Source organism: the organism of the source record quoted next, unplaced genomic scaffold, assembly GCF_019419815.1.
Source record: "Pyrus x bretschneideri cultivar Hongxiangsu unplaced genomic scaffold, Pyrus_bretschneideri_v1 Contig35, whole genome shotgun sequence".
Taxonomy (NCBI): Eukaryota; Viridiplantae; Streptophyta; class Magnoliopsida; order Rosales; family Rosaceae; genus Pyrus; species Pyrus x bretschneideri.
Genome location: NW_025999668.1, coordinates 3,548,440 through 3,568,464, shown reverse-complemented (window position 1 = coordinate 3,568,464; position 20,025 = coordinate 3,548,440). Strand labels below are relative to the sequence as shown.

The following is a 20,025-nucleotide window of genomic DNA, read 5'->3' as shown; positions in this document are numbered from 1 at the left end:
CCCAAAAAACCTGAACCCAAGAAAAAGAAGAAAAAGATCGTGGAAGTAATATTATTCTCAATAATAGTCTTCAATCGTCTAGACGTTCTACACTTATACAAAATAAAATCAATAATGAGTTTGGAATCACTTTTAACACGTACATCCTTAAAACCTTTGACTTTTGCAAATTTTAGCGTATAACCCAAAGCAATTGCTTCATAAACCCCTAAAATTGTGCACCCGAACAACAATAGGAGATCGATTTTGATAACTAGTGGCAAAACCTGTAGCCGCTTAAGATTCTACCACTGAACCATCAATATTAATTTTGATTCATGGAGCACAATCTGAGAACACGTGTGAACAAAATTGAAATTACGAACTCATCTTGAGCTTTTATTGGTGTTGTAGTACTTTCTACCAACTGTAGCGGCCACACCATTGGAACTCTGGCAGGGTAGGCTATACTATTGCAAAAAATCATATTGTTTTTAGCATTCCATATTTGCCAACAAATGAGGAGAGCCCTACTAAAATCAGACAACTCCACTTCATCATTAGCATCAACAAACTTAACCAATCAATTAAATCCATCCCAACTTCTTGTGCAAAGCTGCATTTAACAAAAAGATGTTGGTGATCTTCTTCATCAATATTACAAACAAAACAAACATGATTAGTACTAGGAAAGAATCTATGCAATCTCACTCGCATTTAGAGCATCTCATGAAAGAGAAGCCAACAAAACATTTTTATCTTTTGTAGATTTAAAAGTTTTCACATTTTGTTCAACGACACAACTGCTAGGTGTACAAATTGGTGCTTAACTTGCAACCAAGTTGCTGACTTTACAATGAATTCACCATCAGTAGACACACCCAAATAATCTTGTCTTTCCTGTGAATGAAGAGGGATACTATAAATCTCTTACAATACCAATGTCCAAAATACTCATCAATAAGGTTTTGTTCCAACTGTTATCAATTAAATCACACTCCCAAATTCCAATCAACATTCAATCTTTGGGTCCATTTCTACAATCCATCTCAAACCTTTTAAAAGAATATCCCTGGAATTCAGGACACCCCTTCATGCCAAGGAATGTTGATGTTTACTTTAGTAGTAAAAAAAAACCTCTCATTTCTTAAATAGTTTTGTTTAACAATTTGGACCCACCAATTATATTGATCAGTAATAACCTTCCAAGCAAGTTTCGTGAAGGATGTATTATTAAAATGGTCAGCTCTTCTTACACCAAGGCCTCCCATAGACTCAAGGGTACAAACATCCTTCCAGGCAACGGGGTCCATATTTTTAATTTCTTTACCCCTTAAACAATTTCTACACTCTTTGTTTAAAGCATCAGTTATTTGTTAGAGCATTTAAAACAAGCCATAACATGATTAGGCATGCTAGATAAGTTGGATTTAATTAAAGTTAGTTTACGAGCCTTCGAAAAGGTATTTGCCTTCCAACCTACAAGTTTCTTTTTAATTTTGAGAATAAGTTCTTTAGAATTGACAGGATCATTCCAAAATATTACAATATAAATTCCAAGTACTTACCAATAGTTGTTTTATGCTGAATTTGCAGGGTAATGATAATATTACCTCTCAAACTATTAGTAGTACTACTATAAAAATACAGAGACGATTTACTGAAATTAATCCTTTGGCCAGAAGTAGAAAAAGACTTACTGAGGGTCATTATGCTGCTTGTTGCTTTACTAGAGATTTTGCTAAAAATTAAACAATCACCTGCAAAAACCATATTAGAAATTCTAAACCCTAAAGGAGAAGTAAGTCGACCTGATTTTTAGAATTACAAGCTAACAAATTTAGTTGTCTAATCAAGGGCTCTATACATAAAATGAAAGTGTAAGGGGGATAAAGGATCACTTTGTCTGATTCCCCGTGAAAAATAAAAATGACTTTTAGCTTCTCCATTACCTAGTACAGAAAAAGAGGATGAAGTGATGCACTCTACCAAATTAATCCGACTAGTGTGGAAACCAAATTCACTAAGCATCATTCTATTATAATCCCAACATAGAACGGTGCTTAGTAAATTTAGTTGTCATGGAACCCAACCTAATATCGTAGGCATTCTCGAGGTTTAGTTTAATTGTCATGGAACCCAACCTGTCATTTTTATTCTTAAATGCAGAGAAAATTTCGTGAGCAATAAAAAAGTTATCTTAGATTGATTTTCCTGGGGCAAAAGCCTCTTGGTTTTTAGAATACAGTGCACAAGTAGAGGTTTGAGCCTAGTAATGATAATTTTGTAAAAGACATAGCTTAGGCTAATAGGCCTATACGGATTAACAGTCTCAAGGCTCTCAACTTTCAAAATTAGGACAATATTGATATGGTTAATCAATTTAAGACGAGCAATTATCAAAAAAATTTCTAACCAATTTACCAACAAAATGCTTAGAAGTGGACCAACAATGTTGGGAAAAGGTAACATATGTAAGCCATCTGGTTTATGTCCCTTTAGGCTTCCAATGTTGTTCACAACCATCCAAATTTCATTTTTAGAGACTTCCTTTAGTAAAACAATATTTTGTAAATCAGTGATACAAGGATTGATAATGTCAATAAAACTACTCACATCACTATGATCGATAATTTTATTTTCAGGAAAGTATCTTTAAGATGAAATATTTTAAAGATACTTGAGAATAATCTTTAGATATATTATAAATTAAATAATAATATCTCTAAGAATTATCTTTGAAAAATCCTTGATTGGATTTGATTGTGTTTTCTTAAATAAAGGAAAAAGTTTTCAGTTCAGTAAGCTTAAAGGTAGGAATTAGTTATTAACTTTAATTTTCTTGCCATATCTCCTTGTCATGAGCAGAGGAGCTTAGAGAAGTTGTGGTCAGCACCTGAGGACTCCTTGGTGGTTGAATTGCGCGTGGAACAAAAGTGATCTCGCTAATGTAATGAGGGCATTCCCATTAATAGTGAATAAAAGTCCACGTGTAAGCTCCAAAAAATTTTGAACCATTTTTGGCTCCACATTTATCATTCTTATAATTTAGACGTTGAATGCTGACATAATGTTGTAACACCATAAAACCAACATGAGGAAGTACCTAAAGTGAATATTGATTTTTTTGTAATTTTGTGATGCCCATTAATAATATCTTACATTCATATGGTAACAAGATTCATTGTGTAACAATCAATGTTGGTAGTGTAATAAACAATATCATTAATATAATCTCACCAGTTTAATGTAACATTGAACAATTAATTTTGACAATTATAATTGTAAGAGTGGTGCTATGCATACACGATTATCTTATTTCCCCATCCTCGTTGGTATGAAAATTTTATTGACAAATTCAACGTCATACAAAATGAACTTGAAGACCTAAACAAAACAAGGCTCTAAAAATTAAAAGTGATAAAAGAGAATTTTTAACGTCACTATCCAGCACCCACCCAACCACTTTTGTTGATGACAAAGAGAAAAAAGAACACTCAAAAGACACCAAGAAATATAAAATCGTCCCCATTATATTTATTTATTGAAAATACACAATAGCATGACTAAAGTAATTATTAAAGAGTAATGCTAACAAGTGAGGAGATTACATTTTAGATTACTACATTATACCACTTTTTTATTAGAGATAATACTCTATATTTATAAGAAAAGTAGTCCAACGTGAATTCTAAATGCAGTTTCTCTAGCATTTTCTTATTATAGAGGGCGTAGATTATATGTAGACTTCAATCTTGATGAACCGACCAAAATAGTTTCCTAGATCCACTAAACGGACCTGTCAATGGACCTGCCATAACCATAGCCATGGGAACCGATATAACCATGGGAACCCCCATAGCCGTGGGAACCTTCATAGCCGTGGGAACCTCCATAGCCGTGGGAACCTTCATAGCCGTGGGAACCTCCATAGCCATGGGAACCTCCATAGCCATGAGCCCCACCCCCATGCATCAGATGATTAGCCCCAGTAGCAGCAGCACCCCCACCAGCTAACATGCCGTGGGAACCTCCATAGCCATGGCCCCCACCCCCATGCATAAGATGATTAGCCCCATACGCAGCAGATCCACCAGCACCACCTCCACCAGCTAACATCCCTCCCATTCCCATGGTAGATGATTCATGCGCTGTAGCTTTTTCAGTCACCAGAGAAAGAAAACATTCATTAGTCTACTTACGGCATTTTGGTGGTTCATATATGATGAGCACTACTAGCTAGCATATAATTTAGTCCTTTGATTATATACATTCATATTCATAAGTTCAAGGATGCACGTATACGTACATACCATGAATAGTTTGACCTATAATTTTGTAGTATCCAAGTATAGATAATCCGAAAATAATTAATGATAAACCAAAAAATTTATGAAGTTACAAAATGAATATATTTATGACAAACGTGATTCCATTACCTGCAGAATGATATGAAGTTGTTAAACCTGATGAATAACCACCGGCTGGCGGATATCCACCAGCGTAGGAGGCCTGCTGACACCCTCCAGAGGTAGGATATCCAGTTGGAGAGTTCCCGCCTGAAGAGGAGTATGAATATGATGAATACTGTGTTTGTTGTGGCTGTGGGGGGTATCCATATCTTTGTGGAGGGCATGGTTTAACATACTGTCCTCCATGTCCGGCACCAAATCCAGAACCGAATGATGAAAACAGTCCTTTCTCAGAAGTCTTATGTTTGTCCTCGTTTTCAGCTCCCATCTTATATATAATTACGTGAAATTGATCCCTAGATACATAATAATATTATTAAAAAATTACTGAGAGCAAATATGAAGCAAAGTACTCATGAATGTTAGTGTTCTCTTACTAGATCGTATGTTTATGAATGACAGTGACATTAGTACAGTACGCTTCTGCTTAATTAACGGTCTACACAACATGAAGTGAGAGATAATTTCGTTGCATATTATAGTAACTGAAACAAATATATTGTTAAGGTAAACTTCAAATAAAAAGAGAGCATCTATGGAACCAATCTTCCAAACATTTCTGTGCATTTACAATTTTTTATCCCACACCTTATAAAATTAACTGGCCCTTAAGAAAGACATGTTCAAATAAGAAACCCATGTTTATAAAAGGTTTTTTTAGCCAAAATGGTCTATGAGATTTGCATAATTCATCACTTTGACCCTTGAGATTTGAAATCAATAGAAGTGGTCCTTGAGTTTGTCCACCATCAATTATTTTAGTCATTCCATGAAAAAATATATTAAATAAGGACCAAATGACAAAAAAAAAAAAAAAAAAAAAAAAACCCCTCAATTTATTAAACAATGGTTCAAATAATTTGACAAAATTTGAGGGTACTTTTATCACTTTAGCCTTGTTTAATGGAGATTTTTCTTAGAATGACCAAAATAATTGATAGTAGACAAACTCAATGACTATTTCTATTGATTTCAAATCTCAGGGACCAAAGTGAGGCGTTATGCAAATCTCATATACTATTTTGGCTAAAAAGCCTTTATAAAAAGCATACTTTTAGAGTTAAAAAAAAAATGTTGCAAAACAAAAGAGTTAAAGAAGCAAAAAGCTTAAAGGCCGTTCGATAATTATTTCGTTTTCAGTTGAAAATTGAAAACTTGTTTAGTAACCACTTTCATTTTTCAGATTTCAAAAAAATAAAAACTCAAATCCAAATATTGAAATCTCAATAAAGTAGCTTTCAATGTTTAGTACGAAAATTGAAAGTAGTAATCAAACGATTTTTTTTTATTTTCCTTTTTTAAAAAGTAAAACAAGAATTGAAAATTGAAAACCAAATAATTGTCAAACGGCTTCTTAATTTTGCCAAAATAAAAAAGAAGTTCGGTTGAGAAGAAATGTCATCTACTTCATTCATAATCAGATAATAATAATAATAATAATAATAATAATGATGATGGAATCATTGATGAAGAAGCACCAGATACTAATAGAAATGAGAAAGATAGAGAGGCTTACCAAAATGGTTTGAGTGTTTGCCTTAAACACTCAAACAAAAGCTTAATTGTGTGAAATTTGAAAGAAATGAAGGGGCATTATATACGATAATAAAGTAAACAAGTGTGATATTAGATTCCCATCAATCTGTAATATTATACACTTGATTCACCGAACGCCTAAAGTTAATGGCCAGCCGCGTTAATCGTACGCGTGTGCTTTATTTGATGCTCTGTAGTATTTGAGGTCGAGCTTCATCTTTTGGCTTGCTATAAGGGGTAAGTTATCTATTATGGTCGAGTAATGGTCTTCACCTTTTGTGTCTCATCTATTTTCTCATTTTGCTTGACTGATAATGTGTCACAAAATCACTTGTTCTTTGAGTAGTATAGTGCTAGTATTTGGTCTAATGTGTTTTTTAAGTGTGATTGTGATCCCCCTCATTTGGATTGCATAACTTTACCACTTGGGCTGTTAATAATTGGATGTGTAAATCGTTGAATGTTACCATTAGGAAGTTGTGCCTAGCTGTTGTCTATGTTATATGTAAGGAACGAAATAGCGGTAAATACAGAAATGAGCACCTCCACTCCATTGATGTCTTTTAAACCATTATGAACTCTATACACTTGTGGTTATGTTCTTGCAAATTTCGATCTCTATTGCAAATATGCACATTTTTCAAAAATGGAGAATCCATATGTATTTGTTCTCCCTTTGATGTTGGTTGTTAGGTTGGATTGTTGGTGCTTTTACAACCTTCTTGTATTTTTTTTTGTTTTTAGCTTGGCCTTTGTTGCTGCTATTGTGTTGTTGTTGTTGGTTCTCTCTTTTAATATAATCTCATTACCAAAAAAAATTTCTAAAAGACGCTAGGTGCTAGTCGGGTGGCAAGCTGAGACCTAATACCTAGATACGTAAGCGAGGCCTAAAGAGACAAGGTGAATTTAAGTAAACTTATTATATATTACATAAATTAAAAAAAAATTACTATATAATATGTAAATAAACATGAACAATATGTTGTTTAAGAAAAAGAATATATGGAATGTGAGAATTTTAAGTACATAATATGATATGGCCTTAAAAGGAAAAAGAAGATAATAATAAAACATTACCCTAAATAATTATATAATATATTTATTTAATAGTGAAGACCAGGTAATTGTTTTATGATAAGGCGTCATGGTGGACGGACAAGGATCTCTCCGAATAAATTGATACATGGCCATACAATCAATTACTAACGGCCAAGTTTTGGGTTTTCACTGTTTCCTCTTCCTCCCGATCTTTCACTTCCCTTTGATCTTGCTCTATAACTAAATTCTCCTTCTTCCTCAGTTACTCTGTAAATTCTCCATCTTTTTCTTCGATTTCTCTGTAAACTTTCTATATGAACTCTTCTTTCTCTCTCCCACCCTCCCTCTTCTCATCAGATCTTCCATCGTCTGCGAGCAATGACGAGAAATGCGAGTAAGTATGCAGAAAAAGAAAAACTACTGCCTAGATCACTGCCTAGGCCGCCTAGAGAGCGCCTAACTCCTTATCAATTTTGCTGGACAATTTGGCCTAAATCGCAGTGACACTCCATTGCCTAGCGCCTAGGTGGCTGCATATAATGACGGAGTCAGCATGGAGTCATTAGTTGCCGTTGACTCTAATAACTTAAAAAAACTTCATGTAAATTTGTTTGTGTATTGTATTTGACCTCTATAAACAACTAAAACAAACTAAATTACAATCTCCTCTTTCTACTTGTTCTATTATATTTGCCTTACTTTTCTATTTTCTTGTGCGACTCTATTGTGCGCACCATGTGCTCGATGAAATACTTTAGTTAAAAAAGCTTTGGCATTATTCAATATTACTCCACTGTATCTGCATCCACCCTCGACAAGTCTCTACAAATAATAATAGTTGTCGACATATGTTGGCTTAAACTTTGGGCACATGTTGACAAGTTTTGACAAGTGCATACTAGGTGCTCAATAAAATGGCTCAATGAAGTTTTTTTAGTTAATACTAGCATTTGCCTACACACTTTGTGGGTATGAACATATTTTTTTAGAAAATGAGAAGGATAGAGGGAGAGAGAGAACCTGGGGGTGAGGGCAGTGGGAGGTTCTTCTTTTTTTTTTTTTTTTTTAATATTAGAGGTATTTAAACATCATCTGTAAGTGAGGCTTCAATAAAAAACAGTAAAATTTGAACTTGTGAAATTACATTATTGCCCATCATTTTTTTTGTGTGATAGAAGGCTAAATTGTCTTTTACCCTCTTTTGCTTGACAAAGAAAGTTTCATTAATTAGTAGAGATTATGATTCCATATATTATTTGAAAATCCTAACTACAGCACTGACTGCATTGGTTGATTTTTAGAATAATGGTATTTGGACCACCAAGTTTTAAGGATGTATTGTAAAAAATAAAGTTTGTGGAAAAACGATAAGTAATTTATATTAAATTTATATAAAATAGAAAAGAGCTTGAACCTAAAACGCAATGAATTAGAGTAATGCCCGATCCACCACTTGCGTCAAACAGAATGGTTGTAAGAGCATCTCCATTTATATAGTTTTATTAGCTGAGAAATTATTCAATAAATAAAGTTTCAGAAAATTCAGAACCATTCGCATTGGTCATAAAATATAAATAAAATATAAGTTTACATATTTCTTTACAATTTTAGGAGGTGTGCTATGCTAGTTTTTTTTTTTCTTTTTTTTTTTTGTCAAACAATAGATTTGTTAGATAAAATAACATATTAGAGAGCTGATATTCGATCCTATGTTGTAATGCAAGAGCGACACTTCTCTCCATCACTGTGGTAAAAAGCTACTTGCGTGTGCTATGCTAGTTAGAGAGTGAAAAATAAACGATGTCCCAAATTTATATTTCTCCATTAAATAGAACTCATATTTATATTTCCTGAAAATGTAGATGAAATGTAAATAAGATGTAGATGTAACTTTTAAATATCAAATTTATATCTTTTACACTTGTAACTTCACTGGTCTTGTTTGAATCAGCTTCACGCTCAAAGTGGCAATCAAACTAATTACTATAGTTTATGCTCACCCTCCCTAACCCAATGTCACATCTCGGTCCAGGACCCCACCATATCTCGGGCTCAACTCCACCATAGCACGATATTGTCCGCTTTGAATCCCGACCACACCTTCATGATTTTGTTTCCGGGAACTCACACGATAAGTTCCCAGTAGATCACCCATCCTAGGATTGCTCTCGCGCACTACTCGCTTAACTTCGGAGTTCCGATGGAACCCGAAGCCAATGAGCTCCCAAAAACTCGTGCTAGGTAGAGATGAGAATATACATATAAAGCTTATAGGATCCACTCCCTTGGGTGATGTGGGATGTTACAATCCACCCTCCTTAGGGGCCCAACGTTCTCATCGGCACACATCCGCCCAGGGATTGGCTTTGATACCAAATTGTCACATCCCGGCTCGGGCCCCCATCACATCCCAAGCTCGATTCCACCGTAGCACGATATTGTGCGCTTTGGGCCCCGACCACGCCCTCACGGTTTTGTTTCTGGAAACTCACACGAGAACTTCCCTGTGGGTCACCCACCCTAGGATTGCTCTCGCGCGCTACTCGCTTAACTTCAGAGTTCCGATGGAACCCGAAGTTAGTGAGCTCCCAAAAAGCCTCGTGCTAGGTAGAGATAGGAATATATATATATAAGGCTTACAGGATCCACTCCCTTGGACAATGTGGGATGTTATACACAAGGTGACCGTTACTTCATTCTAATATTTTGCCACGTGTTTATTCAACAAACAACCTATGTATTTTATTAAAATAAGACATGTATTGGGATATTTATCTTCAATTGTACAAAATGTATTATTTTTTTGACACTCATGGTTGAAGCGAATTTTCCGAAGATAAAATGAATTATGAGAGTATTGGACCTAAACTATTGATTGGGCCTTGCAACAAAAAAAATGTGACTTTGTTCCAGCCCCTGCGTAAGCCCCATACAGATGATAGGCCGGTTCGTTTGAAGATAATCTTTTTTGTGATCAAACCCGTTCATGTCATGTATGATATGAACAGGCATTAATTAATAATTGATTGCAATTTTAATTTCACATTCTAATAAAAATAAAATAACTACCCCATCGACAATGGTAAACACTGACCATCCCTGCCCCTTTTACCTTGTATAAGTTTGTTCATCATAATGTAGCATCTGCGCAAGCTTCAAAATTTAGATTTCTCAATATTCTTCTGGATAATTGCTTGCAGGAAGATTTTTTACTGCTCCCTTTATTCTCCATGTAATTTGTTGCAGATTCGAAACCCGTATCAAGATTGAACTAGCTTGGACTGGATCGAAGTGTGGCGAACCAAGTCAGATCAACCAGCCAAGTGCAGTATTGAGCTTGAAGAGCTTGTTACTCATCTCAATGTTGCTTTCAGATTACTCTGTCACATCAGATACCATATAACTTCAATTCCCCCCAGAAATGAAACGCTTGCTTGCGCAGCAGATTATGGTTTGTGCATCCGAGTTCAGTTCTTGCAACATTTGGGCTCTTCCGAAGAGAGTAGACGTTGAATAGCCTCTAAGTAACATTCTCCAGTAGTATCTTGTCCAGAAGACTTCCCCCAGTATCCGAATCACCAACAAACTTAGTAACTAAAAGATCCCAGGAAGCAATGTTTGCGTCTCCGCTTGACATTGCCATTGAAACAACTTTTGTGACTTCCGCTTCCTTTCCCGAGTCACAGAGCCCCTCAATCAACATAACATAAGTAGACTTGTTAGGCAAACAGACCTTATCCAACATCTCCTCCAAAATTTTAATCCCCTCCTCTGCTTTTCCAATTTTGCAAAATCCTTTGATCAACATACTATAAGTAAAAGCATTCGGAATACACCCCTTCTCCACCATGTCATCCCACAACCTCCCCGCCTCACACAACTCCCCCGCTTCACACATTCCCGCAATAAGCATGTTGTACGTCATGACGCTCGGAATGGAATCCGTGTCAAGCTGATCAAACAGCTTCTTAGCTTCCCATACTTTTCCCTTCTCACAAAACCAGTGTATGAGCGTGCTTGAGACTGCATTATCAGGTGTGCAATTCTTCTTCAAAAGCTTCTTCCACAGTTCATAACCATCCTCCACCTTCCCTTCACGACACAAAACATCGATCACCTTACAGCATAGCGCAGAGCTTGGTATATACCCTTTCGCAAGCATGTCATTAAGCAAATTAACAGCTTCGCCCGACTTCTTCTCCTTACAATAAGCTTCAACCATAACCCCATAAGTAACCTCATTTGCCCCGACCTTATTTTCCTCCATCTCATCCATGACCTTAACGGCATCAACCAGCTTCCCTTGCTTAACAAACCCATCCATCAAAACAGTATAAGTAGTCGCATCCGGATACCACCCTCTATCCAAAACCTCCCCAAAAACTCTCTTTGCCCCAACCATATCACCCCGCGAAACATACCCGCCAATAATCGTGGTATAAGTCACCACATTCGGGACAAACCCCATTGCAGGCATTTCGTCGAGCACCTTGAGTGCAGTCTCGACATCGTTCTTTTTGCAGAGCGCCTTGATCAGAATATTACAAGTGGATAAATTGGGCATAACCCCAAATCTCTGCCCACAATTCTTGAACACAGAGTGAACCAAACCGTACTCACTGTTCTTAACAAGAGCGTTCAACAATACGTTCAGGGCCTTCACAGAGCGCTGAACTCCGAAATTCGGCACGTCGAGAAACGCTTTGAAGGCGAGTTTGGGGCGACCCAAAACGCCGAAATTGCGAATGAGGGTGATGAAAATGTCTTCGGAGCATTGGATTTGGGAGTTTTTGAGGTCGGAGAGGAGGGGGTCGATCATGCGGTGGAAAGCGCAGGAACGGGAGAGGCGGTTGAGGATGGCGTGATAGGTGTGGTAATTGTGGGAAAATCCGGGGTGGAATTTGGAGGCGTGGTGGAAGATTTGGAGGGCGAGGTCGAGGTTGGGTTGGTGGGCGATGAGGGAGATGAGGCGTTTTGGGTAGAGGCGTCGAGGCCAGGGTTGGATTGGAGGGGTCACGGTGTATGAGTGGAGGAAATCGGCGGTGGCGGCGGGGGTGAAGGTGGAGGCGGAGGAGGAGAAGGAGACGGTGGTGATTGAGTGGAGGAGAGGGGAGGGCTTGGCTGAGATCTTCCAACGCAGGATCAGCATGGTTGAAGTGTTGAAGACAGTGCCTTCGGCAAATGCCCTCCACAGCATGGTTGAAGAGTTGAAGACAGTGCCTTCGGCAAATGCCCTCCACATTTGTACATTACATGACCGTTGAGTCAATTTTCCTACCAACCCATAGGAGGGCATTTCGAGGTTGTGCTTAGTTAGTTTGGCCCCAACACACACGTGATCCGTCAGTAGCGTACTAGAATTTTTCATTTTCTACTTATAAAACAAATTCACAATATGAAGAGTAGTCCGATTACTTATAAGTTAGGCAAAATTCATTCTCCCATATGAGATTCATTCTCAACAATTTCAGCACCCTTGAATTTTAATTGACAATGAACTTCTGTTTTTGCTTTATTGGAGGAAAAAATTCTCTAATAAAAAACCTAAGCATAAAAAATTGTCTGAGACATTAAAATGTGCTTCACCTAATCGCTACATTTTAATTAAACAAAAAATTGGTAATCCCAACATTAAGATAAATCACCACTTCCTAATTTCTACAGGAGGTACTTCACTCTATACATGTTTTCACTTGATCCACATCGCGCTTCATCCACGAACCTTCAAGTTAATTACATTTGCTTCTGGTACACCCGCCTGTAAATCTTTGCACCTTCAAACTCTGCATGAATTTCTCTCTCGGTCCGAATTCCCATTGGATTGTTTAACAGCCATCCCTCGCTGTCACACAGCACACTGGTGTCAATTTCGTGGATGTGTGTCAGGATATTGGAATGAGAATCAAACTGATCTCTCATGTCAAGTGCCACATCAAGTACGTCGGATTGGATAAACACCTGCAGGCGGATTATGTCGTTAAAGAAACAATCATATGTTCATAGTTCATTCAACCAAAAGCAAGCCATTGTTTGAAGACGAAAGTCATTGAAAGAGTTCACATAGTAGGTATGCACTCAATTTGAAGAGCGAATATGATTCTTCTTTCTGAATAAGTAGAGGTTATACAACTGTATTCAGAAAACTGTCTCATGACCTAGAGCACTCAACTCGACGCCCAAAATTATTAGTCATTAGAGGTGCTCCTCGTAACTGTTTATATAAACTCAATTTACTCAGCAGTGCAGAATAAAAGTCCTTCAAGAGTCAATAAACACTCGCACAACCCCCATGCAACATATTTTGACACCACTATCCACGTTAGGGGCTAAACCTATCATGCTGCATTACTCTCATACCCACAAAGCAGTATTGAGTGACTTTTATACCATATATCAAGATCATACCATTGACACAAAACAACCGGGACAGGTCAATAATTGAAATCCTGGTAATTGATTAAATAACTTCGATCGACTCAGATTATAACCAAGTGAGACTCAATACACACCTTTACAGCTTATGCACAAAACAAAGTTTGTTAGAAGCCTGTCTTTGATAAGCAGCAAGCTTGTTCTACTCTGTTGTTCTAAACAGCATGGTCTTCATCCTAAAGGCCTCCCTCAATAGCAGCCTAACCCTTGCAACCTGAGCCATATCTTTGTGTCCATACAGATTTATTTAAGATTATGCATCAATCAATACAAAGAAAAGGTTACCCATTTGGTCGTGATTGATTAGTTAATGAAAAACAAAACCAACCTAAGGTACATGTAGAGTAGCAAGAACTGAAGGATTCTTATGTGGAGTAACCATAATGAACGGTCGCATACTTTCTATACAGAAAAATGCAAAAGCTGCTCATCTGCTCCCCGCATTAACTCAACCTTTCCCTATCCTCGTACCCAGAACCATGGACAATTGAGGCAAATTATTGAAACTGAAAGATAAGACTTCAACCTCTTGGTACTATTAAATCTATAACTTGAACATTGAGCAAACCTAAACAAAAACTAGCAACTTTATAACAATCAATCATAGTCGCTTTCAGGCCAAAAAGAAAAGTCATATTCACTTCATTATTTTATAATTAAACGAGTTATTCAAACCTGGCCGCTCGGCATTAAACTGTTCACAATGGAATCTACTAAGGGCTTCTGTACAACCCGTCTCTTATGATGCCTTTTCTTGAAATAAGGATCTGGGCACTGCATATGAACATGAGCAAAGAATCCATTAGAATAGTTGTGTTTCAGCCTTATGACTGACCAGAATAATATGAAGAGAATCCCTCCCTTGGATACATAATGAGAAAATTTGACCTAGAATGTTTCAGCGAGGTGAACTCACCAGGATGGAAACAAGCATCAATGGTCCGGGGTATGTAGACACTAGTTGTTGATAGGAAGTTGTGGCATTTGCAAACATGAAATGTCTGCCATTTAGTTCAATATAGCATATCAGTTTCTCGCCAATAGTATACAATAGGAACCAACTAATGATCAAGTGTCTTACATGTTACTAAGAGCCAGGTCTTGAACCCAGAATTGAGAACGCTTGACCAGCTGCATCAGGGAGGAAACCATTAGTATATGAGAAACAAACCATCTTTTTCTCTTGTAAAAGGGAGGAAAGAGGACGAAGTAATTATACATGAAATCAATCAGAAGAACTAACAATTGTATAAAAAAATAACCCAAGGAGTTTTCCCATACTTTCTTTCGTATTTCCAGTCCCAGATAATTTCTCACAACTAAATTCCTTTTTGCGAGCCATAAGAGAAATCTGCCGCTACCTGAAAATGCTTACACGTTTAGATTGATATATTGAAAAAATTCATTCCATTGGGAGGTATGTCTCCCTTGTTAAGTATATGAGCTCAATACATGAATCAGTAATACTTGGAATTCTCAATTGTAAATGATTATATAGTATTTTGACATAAGGTGTAGTTATACTTTCTCACTTTATCATGATCTTGATACAACTCTCTTAAGTTAAAGAATACAAAGAACAAAATAGTCCTTCTGTACACTTGAAGAGCGTATTCAAAGTAACAATTCAAGAAAATCGCGGTGGTATAAGACCAGACACTTTCTTTGCCGCTTTAGCATGATAAATACACTAAAAATGAGTAATGAACCACCTATGAGTTTTTCTACATTGTCTTATTCCATGATGTGGCATGCTACATGGATTGCCGCATACTTTGTGCTACCATTGACATATACATGATGGGTGCAATAAGTATGATGAATGATAAGAAACCATGTCATAGAGTCATAGCTTATATTTAATGCAAAAGATTGGAGTAGATTTAGCATTGTCCATCAAAATCCCCTTTTTCTATATATAATTTCTTCTCGGTGAATAAAGTCATGTAGCTCAACAAGTAATTCATAAATGGTAAACGAAGAAATCACGACATTCGACATATATATATAAGAATCATTTGTAGTGATTTCATACATTGAACAGAAATGGAAAATCATGTACCCCAATCCCGAATGGTTTTAATAAGATGTAGAAGTTGAGTTCAAACATGGGAAACACCTGGGTTTATAATTCAAAGGAAATTACTGGTTCTATTAAACAAACACAACATATATGCAAAGCTAAAGCGCTCATGATAAAGAAGAACTTGGACTATAAACACACAGATGACATGTGAGAGGGAACTGTAAAACAACGGCCAGTACCACTTCCAATATCCACCATGAGTGGCAATGTTGGATCCCTGAAGACTTGATTCCAATCAGGTACTTCCACAGGCGCCTACCCAATCAAACAAAATAAATAAAAAGGATTATTAAAACTCTCTCTGTAATTCTCTATAGCTAAAGTATTTTATTGTATGTCGAAAAGCGAAAAAGAAAGAAGAGCCTCCAAATGACATACAGAGAGAGAGGTTTTCAGAGGGTTGACATGTTGCCTGATTCGGCCATGACCCAGACCCAGTTCCTGCAATTCAGAATTACAACCCCACAAAGTAAGCTTCTTTTCTATTACAAATTTACGAGCGATATTACTATTCTAAGCTACACTAAGGGAGGATAAGGATTTGAGCCCCAGACGCAGTCAGCTTTACATCAATCAAAGAAACAATAAATTCCATATTTTCAGAACACCAACATGACAATTATATCGAAAGATTGTGTGAATGAATGTAAATTAACAAAAAAAGGACCTCAGAGATTGTGGGGTTGAGATTAAGGTCGGCATATTCCAAGGCCACTAGGTTGGGGCTCTGCTGCTGGTGTTGATGTTGCTGTTGCTGTTGCTGCTGCTGTGCACCAGCAGAACCACAGGCGCTCAATCTTCTGCTGATGGGGTGAAATTGGTGAGAAGGTAATAGTGGTGAAGTTGGAGAAATAAGCCGTTGCAGTTTCAGAGCTCTTCTGGGTAATGCAGCACTGAGTGTGCCACCGCCTACGCAAGAACCCAGCATTTTGCTGCTCTGCATATCCTAATGCTTTCGTGTTTTGGGTTTTGGGTTTTGGGTTTTGGGTACCCCTCCCCTTCTCTCCAGTCTCCACTCTCTCGGTGAAATTAATTGAATTTGAAATGGAGAGGATAAGTTGAGACCGTGAGATCATAATCCAACGGCCACATAATAAAGAGATTAAAAAACATGAAACGCCTCTCTATATGTCACGCAAAATAATAAGAATTTTGCGAAATTTAATGGAAGGTAGTGGATTTGATTGATTTTAAACAATTCTACTTTTGAAAAAAAAAAATAATTGGCAAATGCCTCTGTATATTTTTTATGAAACAAGAAAATATATTAAAGGGAAAAACCTCGAGAACAACCCTTCCTTACAGAATCAAACTGAAAAGCAGGAAAAGCAAATGAAGGAATACAATGATCTCAAATATGTCAATCCGTAATAAGAAAGCCATGGCGGGCGAATGCATCCGCTATAAAGTTAGTCTCTCTATTAATATGGTTTCAGTCAATGCAATCAAAATTGGTCGTCGTCCACTTGATATCTTCAATAATAGGAACCAGATTCCATAACATCGCTCCCTGGTCCAACACTGACTAAATGACCAATTTAGAGTCACCTTCAACGATAACCTTTGTATAGCCCTTCCTCTCAACAAAAAGAAGGCCCTCTCTAAATGCCCTAGCCTCCACTTCAGAAATAGCCGCACCATCCATATTTAAAGCTCCACCTCCAATAATCTGCCCATTATGATTCCTTAAGACAAATCCAGTTGCCGTCTTGTCCTCAGCCACCAAACCATCAAAATTTAACTTAACAAAACTCTTATACGGCAGATGCCATTTAACAATTGTGGAAGTATCATTAGTATTTCTTCTCAAACCTTTACCATTGGCTTTAAGATATCGCTCACCTATAGATATAGCCAATAACTTAGATCTTGTCGGGATGGGCAAAACATTTATGAACACCATATTATTATGGTCGTTCCAAATTTGCCAACAAAGGAGCAAACACAAGCTTAGATCACTAGGAACTTCCTTATCAACATGCTTTAAAGAATTTAGCCAGTCTACTGTTGAGTCGAAGTTGGCATTAGTAAAATTGCATGGTTTAATTGAGCAAATGTCCCATATCAATTTAGTGACACCACAATTAAAAAATAAATGCATTTGGTCCTCGTCTAATTGCAAAAAGGACACATCTTAGAATATGACTTAATCTTTTTCTAGTTTAAAGTCTATCACGTATGAACAACCACGCAAACATCTTAACTTTAGGAGGAATATTAAGTTTCCACATCTTATTAATTAACTTATACTTTGTAGATTGAGTCAACGTCCCTTTCTGGATCCAAGTAGCTGATTTAACAGAGAACTTACCATTTATATTTGGACCCCAAACTAGCACATCTTTGGAATCTTGCAAGGGAATTGTAATATTGCAAATTTTCCTCACAATTTCATTACTAACCACTTGCGAAAGTTTTCTCCTATCGCAACAATAATTATGAATAAATTCATTAACTTTCAAGTCCCATTAATGTTTTGGTTGTCAATATTGGGTAAAAGATGGAATAACAGGTAAGGAAAAACCCAATTGTGGGACCAGAACAAAATGTCCTTACCAGTACCCACTCTCCATCTCATACCCTTAAGAATAACATCCCAACTTTTCAAGATACCTATCCAAGCAAAATAATGATTTTGTCTAATTTTATTATCAAGAAAATTTTCCTTTCTAAGATACTTATTTTTTACTAACTTCACCCACAAGTTATCCTCCTCAGTCACTACCTTCCAACCTAACTTAGCGAGACAATCATTATTAAAATAATCAAGTCTTCTAAATGCCAAACCTCCCATTTTCTTAGGAGCATAGACCGAATCTCAAGCCACTGGAAATATTTTCTTGTCCCTACCCCAAAAAAAATCCCTACACTCTTTATTAAGCTTATTGACAATCTTGTCAAGACACTTAAAGTAAGACAAAACATGATTAGGCATACCCGTTAGATTCGAGTTAATTAAAGTAAGCCTCCTCGCTCTCGAAAGAGTGCTTGCTTTCCAAACAGCTAATTTTTGCTTAACCCTCTTAAGTAACTCATTACCATTAACTTGGTCTTTCCAGAAAACAATATTATGAATTCGTAGATACTTACCAATAATAGTTTTATGTTGAATATGTAAAGATTTAACAATATCAATTCTAGTTGGAGAAGTGGTATTCTTGGAAAAATACACGGACGACTTATGAAAGTTTATTTGTTGGCCCGCCACTTTAGAAAACATATTAAGGATTTGAAGAATATTCCTCGCACCCCTTAGCGTGGCCTTAGCAAACAATAGACCTTCGTCAGTAAACACTAGATTTGATATTTTAAATCCTCTAGGTGAGGACAAAATGCCAATATGAGACTTTGGATTATTTGTTAGGGTATTGAGGTGTCTAATTAATGGTTCCATACAAATAATGAAACTATATGGGGACAAGGGGTCCCCTTGTCTAATTCTACGCTTCGGATAAAAATAACCATGAGGTTGCCCATTTATAAGCACAGAGAAGGAAGGAGAAGTAATACATTCCATAACTAAATCAACCCAACTATTATCAAAACCAAATCTAAGAAGAACATACCGAATGTAATCCCAGTGTAAGTAGTCATATGCCTTTTCCAGATCCAGCTTGACACCCATAGCTCCAGTTCTTCCTTTCATCCTATTGAAACTAGCAAACATTTTGTGAGCAATGAGAATATTATCCTAAATGGCTCTACCTAGAGCAAAAACACCTTGATTTTGAGAGATGCAAAGATCTAATAGAGGTTTTAGTCGCTTATTGATGATCTTTGTGATAAATTTATAACTAACATTACACAAACTAGTAGGCCTATAGTTACTAACACTTTCCGAATTATCTATTTTAGGAACTAAAGCGATGTTAGTATGATTTATGAGTCTTAAGCTGGACCCATTTTGGAAAAAATCTTTGACCAAACATGAAACAGAGTCCCTAATTTGGTCCCAACAACCATGAAAAAAGGCTGCACTTAAACCATTAGGACCCGAGGCTTTAAGAGCTCCAATACTACTCACAGCATCCTAAATTTCCTCATCTGTAACAAGAGACAACAAACTTTCATTAAGATGATTAGAAACACAAGGTTGAATGATATCTGCTAAATTATTTAGGTCAGCACCCGAGGAAAGACTGTCACATGAAAAACGCTTTTTAAAATCATGCACAAAAACATATTTAAGGCCCTGACCAACAGACCACCAAAAACCATTCTCATCTTTGACTTTTGTAATTTCATTCTTTTTCTTACGAATAGCAGCCACAATTTGAAAGAATTTAGTATCAGCCACAATTTGAAAGAATTTAGTATTCTTATCCCTAAGTTGCAGCCAATTAGTTTTAGCTCTCTGGGCCCACATAGTTTCTTCACAAAGTAACACATGGTTCAATTCATCTCGAAGAGATTTTTCCATCATCAAATCAAAAGAGTTGCTACTCATAATTTGCTTTTGAATTTCGCGAAATTTAAGGGTTT

General features: G+C 36.7%; 2 protein-coding genes and 1 non-coding gene across 4 annotated transcripts; all 3 read right to left on the bottom strand.

Moving 5' to 3' along the window:
• Positions 1–4,088: 4,088 nt before the first annotated feature.
• On the bottom strand, positions 4,089–6,019 carry LOC103965008. Its single transcript, XR_007261030.1, has 3 exons — positions 5,968–6,019; positions 4,419–4,747; positions 4,089–4,136 (listed from the first exon to the last, which is right to left on the bottom strand). It is a non-coding gene; the product is annotated as an uncharacterized LOC103965008 (transcript).
• Positions 6,020–10,040: 4,021 nt separating this feature from the next.
• On the bottom strand, positions 10,041–12,224 carry LOC103965007 (pentatricopeptide repeat-containing protein At5g16420, mitochondrial). The gene has a single exon (XM_048591796.1). The coding sequence runs from the start codon at positions 12,220–12,222 to the stop codon at positions 10,546–10,548; it is 1,677 nt and encodes a 558-aa protein (XP_048447753.1). The 5' UTR covers positions 12,223–12,224; the 3' UTR covers positions 10,041–10,545.
• Positions 12,225–12,421: 197 nt separating this feature from the next.
• On the bottom strand, positions 12,422–16,569 carry LOC103965006 (tRNA (guanine-N(7)-)-methyltransferase). 2 transcript variants are annotated; one of them, XR_669957.3, is made up of 9 exons: positions 16,211–16,569; positions 15,922–15,984; positions 15,723–15,798; positions 14,739–14,818; positions 14,539–14,588; positions 14,374–14,458; positions 14,133–14,231; positions 13,535–13,682; positions 12,846–12,983 (listed from the first exon to the last, which is right to left on the bottom strand). XR_669957.3 is itself a non-coding variant. In XM_009378022.3 (8 exons), the coding sequence occupies exons 1-8, from the start codon at positions 16,484–16,486 to the stop codon at positions 12,759–12,761; spliced, it is 954 nt and encodes a 317-aa protein (XP_009376297.2). In that variant the 5' UTR covers positions 16,487–16,569; the 3' UTR covers positions 12,422–12,758. The 2 variants fall into 2 exon arrangements, 1 of the variants encoding a protein (XP_009376297.2); XM_009378022.3 differs by lacking the exon at positions 13,535–13,682 and having other exon boundaries at positions 12,422–12,983.
• Between the last annotated feature and the right edge of the window lie 3,456 nt (positions 16,570–20,025).

What these genes read in the sequence shown, in the direction of transcription:
- LOC103965007 (XM_048591796.1), bottom strand. Translation starts at nt 12,222, where the DNA reads ATGCTGTGGAGGGCATTTGCCGAAGGCACTGTCTTCAACACTTCAACC.
- LOC103965006 (XM_009378022.3), bottom strand. Translation starts at nt 16,486, where the DNA reads ATGCAGAGCAGCAAAATGCTGGGTTCTTGCGTAGGCGGTGGCACACTC. An exon ending in CTCTGAAAACCTCTCTCTCT is followed by an intron (nt 15,799 to 15,921) that starts GTATGTCATTTG and finishes TTGATTGGGTAG; the next exon opens with GCGCCTGTGGAAGTACCTGA. An exon ending in TGATGCTTGTTTCCATCCTG is followed by an intron (nt 14,232 to 14,373) that starts GTGAGTTCACCT and finishes GTTCATATGCAG; the next exon opens with TGCCCAGATCCTTATTTCAA.